This window comes from Apteryx mantelli, chromosome 12, assembly GCF_036417845.1.
Source record: "Apteryx mantelli isolate bAptMan1 chromosome 12, bAptMan1.hap1, whole genome shotgun sequence".
Classification (NCBI taxonomy): Eukaryota; Metazoa; Chordata; class Aves; order Apterygiformes; family Apterygidae; genus Apteryx; species Apteryx mantelli.
This window is the reverse complement of record NC_089989.1, coordinates 5,647,020-5,653,019: the sequence shown is the minus strand read 5'-3', so window position 1 is coordinate 5,653,019 and position 6,000 is coordinate 5,647,020. Positions and strand designations below refer to the sequence as shown.

Sequence of the window (6,000 nt, the reverse complement as noted above, 5' to 3'; positions counted from 1 at the left end):
GCAGCTTTCCATTTGCAAAGCGAGCAGTAATTGCAAGAAGACAGCCTCCCCCGTTGGAATCAATAGTCTGCTGTCTTGCTGCTAAGGGCACTTTGGAGCAGCAGTAGGTCACTGAAGTAACTCCAGCACACTGCTGACTGCGGAGTTGTAAAGAACTACATGCAAGTGGCTGCAGTAATGCTGGAAAACGCTTTGCTGTTACCAAGGACACAATAGTTTTCGAGTCATTAGAGCTTCTCTTCTGGTCCTCTCCTTCCATTACTCAGAGAGGGTCATTCTTGGGAGGGATGAGGATGGAGCTGTGATTTCTTCCAGTGTTGCTTTGGTTGGGGGGGAGGGGGGGTGAGGGTGGGAAAAGAGGCTTTAGCAAGCAAAGCCCCACTGCTGCTGAAATCAGCTTTACTTGAATTTCCTCAAGTCCTTTCAGGCACAGAGAGGCACCATGCCAGAGACTCTGAATCTTCTTCGGGCTTTTTGGGGGGTCTTCTTTATCTTCTGGACAGCCTTTAACACAGCCTTAGTGGATGTGGTTGGATCGGAGCAGCAGATCCCCTTGTCTGTGTAAGTGTTTTCATATTTTTGCTCTCAGGATCATGCTCAAGGGTTAGAACTTGACTGCTGAAGTTGTATTTTATTGCACGTATTTGACTTTTCAAGGCACCTTTGCTCCTGTCAGCTGTGTCTGAAGTGGTATTCTTTAATGCACTCGGCGCTACTTTGGTTTTATTGTAAGAGCATGTGCTGGTGGAGCGTCTGGCTGTAGATGCTTGTATTTACTGAAGTTGGTGCTGTTACCTTAACTCATTCTCATATGAGAATTTATCATCCAGAACTGTTCTGCCATTTTATCTGCTACTTTCCTCTCAACGAATACATGTTTATATTGTACCAAAGCATATTTCTTTACGAGTTGATTCTTTAAATTAAAAAAGTGCAGGTCAGGTAGTTTCATCAGAGGCCTTTCCGTTGGTGTAGCATGTAGCTTGTGCTCGTACTTGAATAGCTACGCTAATCTTTTGCTGTGCTTAGGTTCCTTAGTGAGCTCTCCAGTGCAAAATTGCTTGGATCCTTCTGAGTGCAGCTGAAGCTGTTACAGTCTGTGTTGCTTGCTATGACATGTGTATTACATTTCTTCCTGTCTCTCTCTCTCTCTCTTTTTTTTTTTTCCTCCTCTTCACAGTGTGAAGCTCTGGGCCTCAGCGTTTGGTGGGGAAATCAAATCTATTGCAGCCAAGTACTCAGGTTCGCAGCTCCTGCAGAAGGTAAGGATCTCTTCGGTGGTAATAAGCAAGCTTTTAGCAGAGAAAATGGAGGCAGATTTAATTTTTTGAATAGGAAAGCAGAGCAGTGCATCCTTTGGTCCGAGGTCTATTTCTGTTTTGCATACTAGTCCCTGAGGACTCTTTGCATTGCACTGCACTATCTGGAGACTCGTGGATTAAACTGGTTTATTTTTTTGGTTGGTTTTATTATCGGTAGAAAGTAAACTCCAACGTCTATTTCTTGAGAAGTCGAGGTTGAAGAGCTGAGGACTGCGGCTATTTTGTCTGGTTGCTGCATTGTGGTGATGATGTTTCGGTGTAGAAACAGCTGCTTCCTATGAAAAATGTTAACTTCCTTCAAGGAGCAGAATTTTAGTGCATATTCTATTATTCTTTTTACCCGGTGCCGTATGCATGCAATTCACTGTATCAGGAAAAGAAGGCTGCACTGTTGTTTGTCATCTCTGCTGTTTTTACAATCCCATTATTCCCCAATCATCTCAGGCCAGTGCTGGGATGTATTACATCATTACAGATAAGAGGAATGAATGTGGTTATCTTCCTGCTCAGCTGCACAGCTGGGTAATAAGCTAGTGAAGTATTGCAAAAACTTGAGAAATTGGTCTAAGTCTACATAATTGGGGCAGGGGGTAATGAGAAAGTGGATTGGAGTATTAGACACGTATCAGGAACTGCATCTATTCTAATTTAAATATGCAACCTATATTAAAGTTCCATACTCTAGACAGCTTATTTTTGTAGCAGTTAATGAAAAAAATATAATGAGGAATATGTTAAAAAGAATCTAAGATTACAATTTTACAGCATTTAATATATGATTCTCAAAAGACAATATGGAAATGGTAAAACACCGAGACATTTCCAGACTACAGAGACCACTCATTCAACCCACAGGTTAACTTTCTGCTGTTATTCAGATGTGATTTTAATCCAGAGTAACATTTTATTGTTGGTCTGCTTATGAAGGAAATTATTCCTTCAGGTTGTAGTGCTTATTTTGAAAGACTCATACCATTTTAAAATTACGTAACGGACAGCATGTATAACAGTTCAAACAGAAAGCTTATGCTGTCCATTTAAAATGAAGCAACTAACCTCATGATTACACGTGAGTTCCTTAGCAGTATTTATCGTTTCAGTGTTGTATACTCAGGATTGAAAAATATGAACTTCTCTAAGCTAAAATACAGACCTATTAAGATCAAAAGTATTTGAGGTCTGTTACTGCCTTCCAAGGCCACTAGATAGTCTGACTCTTAATATATTTGACAGATCTTTATTTTAATCTGAAAATCTGGGCGCTCAGTGTTTATTAAACTTCTAGTTGAAATTCTTTAAAGTCTGTATAGTTGTATATCATCACATTTCTTTGGTGAACTCTTTATTTATAAAGCAAAATAACCTTTCAGTTCTGAATGGTTTTGATTAGTATCTACTCAAATATTGTTAAAATGGTTTAATTTTTAATTGGGCCCTAACAAACATGTTGCTTAATCTGACTTTGGAACAATTCCATGCACAACAATTTTTGCACTAAAAAATGATTTTAGAGATTGCATCTATCAAACACAAATGGTCCAACGCTTACTGGAAAAATATGGAACGTGCTGTGTTTTGTAGTGGTGCTAAAATCCACGAAGAGCCAATATAAAATCTTTAATCATTCTTCTTTTCCTCATAGTAGCTACTGCTGTCATCCCTTCTGTAATGTATCTGCCCGCTGAAGTAGTAAGATTTCTTCCTATTGGTGGTGGTTATTGTGGGTAGCTGGAAGCTGTTCATTTTACCTTTTCATCAGCATCCCTTCTGCTTCACTAACAAATCTGTGCTCCTGTTTTTGAAGGTGGATAATATACGTTCGTTCTAAGCTATTTCATTTTTGTTTTGTGCTTTTGTTGTGATATTTCATTACAGAGTGAAAGGGGAAAGACAAAATGCGAGTATGACAGGTATTTAGGGCAACCTTATTCCTTCTTCACATCCCCTAGCTTTTTCTTTTTGTCTGGCTAGTGGTTTGGAGAAACCTTTAGTGCTTTTTAGTTTTATTTAAAGTTCCAAGTGTATCTGTTCTTTTAAGTTTGGCATTTTGTACTGCCGACTGCGGCAAATGAGCCTGGATGACAGCTGACTTTAACATATATCTTTTTGTATTGTTTAAGTATATATTTTTTCATAAGCTTGCGTGAATAAGCACATACTAAGTTTCAAGATTTGCAAGCATTTTCAACACACAAAGTCAGTGGCAGAAGTTGTCATAACGCTTGACAGTGACAGTGCAGTAGTGCTCTAAATGTGATCTCCCCCCCCGCCGCCCCCACTAGCCCAGCATCAAGAATCTGTTTGATATTTACTATGAGCCTCTGCGGGATCAGAGTCAACACGTCTTTTTAAAGTCCAGGTTCTTCTTTTAGAAGCAGTGCTACTCTTAATATTACCGGATGAATCCATGCTCTCTGATCACGAATTAAGCATTATTAACAGATGAAGTTATAAAACATACATATAATGATGAACCTGGGCAGCATAGATTTCTCAATTACAGACTGCTTTGAAGCACCATTTAGTTTAATAAAGGCTTGCTAAATGAAAAACTAATGTTAAGGTTACTTGTTTCGTTTTGCTAGCATATGTGGTAAGCATAGTACTTTGAAAAGGCTGCATTTGAAATCAAGGCGTTATTGCCACGCTCCGCTACCCGCCCCTTTTGCACATTAAAGGTCATTTGACCCATACTAAAATTTAATTGAGCAAGTGAAGTTATGTGAGATACTCAGCAAAGCCAAACTTTGCCAGGTTATCGGTGTGAGTATTGATTTTAGTTATTACAATTATTCTTAAATATTGCTATGCTGTGAACATCAAATGAGTCAACAACATTGCTGTCCTCTTTGAGTTTTGCGAAGATGGGGAGGAATATTTTCATCACTTCTTGAAGCTATCTATTAACCCCTCCCCCCCCAAACTACGTTTGCCTTATCTCAATTGAATGTTTTATCATTTTATTGTGTTGTTATAATCTTAACTAACTATACTGTTGGGATGCATAACAACGTATGGGGATATGATTTTTTTCCCCCCCAGACCTGGCTTTAGATGAAACACAGACGCTGTATGTATTTCTAACTTTCAGAAATGAAGATGATCTGCTTTTAAGCAAAATTAGCACTTAACAATTTTTTTAATACTCTATTACTTACCTCCAAAACGAAGGAAGGCTATTCAGTGTTCAAAACACAGAAGCAGAAGAAAATAGACAATATTGTCTGAAAGTTACCTGATTTAGGAAGGCTTTACAGATGTCATGTAGACTTGACAGCGTTCAAGAAGCTGCTTGGTGCTGTAGAGACGTGCGTGCTGTTCAGCCAGCTAGCAAATACTGCTGGGGCCTAAGAATCGGTTGAAATTTTAATCTCCTCCTATTTGATGCATACTACAACGTAACTGAAAAAGTATTATTTCCCCTTATACTTTCAAAAGGCATTTGCTGTATTTGAACCTTGACATTTATTTAACACCCCCCCCCCTTTTTTTTTTTTTAAACGGTGTGTTTATGTTTAGTTAGAACCGTGGTAAATGCAAGAGCATAGCCTGCTGGCAAAGCCAGGCTCTTTATGTACGGGATGAAAAGCAAGGGTTAGGTGCCAGGAAGACGTTCGCCTCGGCTGCCGCGAGTGGAAGTTTGGAGGGGCTGACTTTGGGGAGGGCTGCTGTTCGCTCGCGGTGACGGCAGCGTGGGCGCTGAGCTCCGCGCCGCAGCGGAGCAATGGGGGCCATAAAGCAGACGCCGGGAGATGCAGGTAATGCGCCGCCTGTTAACGTTAAAAATAACTGACGGTGTGCCGTAAAGCTTCTCTAACCTCAATAAAGTATCTGGTTCTCTGAACGTGCAGGGTGCCTTATGCTTTCTCAGATTTCTTTGGGAGAGACTTTTCCTTCCCACTGAGCTCTGATGTTTCTTGATTTGGTCCAGAATAGTCAATGTTGTTTTATTATTAATATAGGAGCAGTTTTGAATTGAAAAATAAGCATTTATCCATCAGTTCGGCCTTTTAAGGTTTCGTACTGAAAACAAGCTTGTTGAAAGCTATCGCGGATTTCTCTTATGTAAGGCGTTTAACCGAGTCTTCACTGTTATGTAAGCACTTACTGCCTTAATTTCCAGCAGTCTAGAGTATGCATATGCCTACTCCTCCCGGCAAATGTCTCCTTGCATTAGGACTTCTCAGATCACTGTGTTTTCTCAAAGCAGCTCTTTCGATCGGTGTGCCATCCCTGTTTTTAAAGATTCAGCATTGCATTTTGTCTCACCAGCTAGACTTGGTGCTCCCTCTCGTCAGGTTCTTACAGTGTGGAAATGTCAGTGCAAAATTAATATAAGAGGGTGATTTAGATCACTTAGCATTCAGCTGGTGTATCTGATTCATGCAGTACATCTATCTTTAGTTTTAAAACATATAATAGTGACTTAACTTCTCAGAGAAATTTAGTCCAATCATCTTGACATTAATTGCTTTCCTTTTATTTAGCCTTATGCTGTTTTTTTGTGTTCTGGGTTTTTTAGGCTCGTTTTTCTTTGCTCAAGATACTGCAAATACTGCTATCTGCTTTGGAGGGGAAGGGTCAGTAGCACTGTACAATTTAAAGCACAGACAGGATTCCCTTGTTGGACATCAATTTAAACTTTTGCCAGCTGCCGCTGATAATTTTAATCCTGCAA

General features: G+C 39.7%; 1 protein-coding gene across 1 annotated transcript in view; it reads left to right on the top strand.

Moving 5' to 3' along the window:
• The first annotated feature begins 442 nt into the window (after positions 1–442).
• CACNA2D3 (calcium voltage-gated channel auxiliary subunit alpha2delta 3) overlaps positions 443–6,000 on the top strand; it is a 512,160-nt gene continuing 506,602 nt past the window's right edge. Inside the window, exons 1-2 of the mRNA XM_067303580.1 lie at positions 443–561; positions 1,181–1,262. Coding sequence (XP_067159681.1) covers positions 443–561; positions 1,181–1,262 — 201 coding nt within the window. The remainder of the gene's footprint in view (positions 562–1,180; positions 1,263–6,000) is intronic.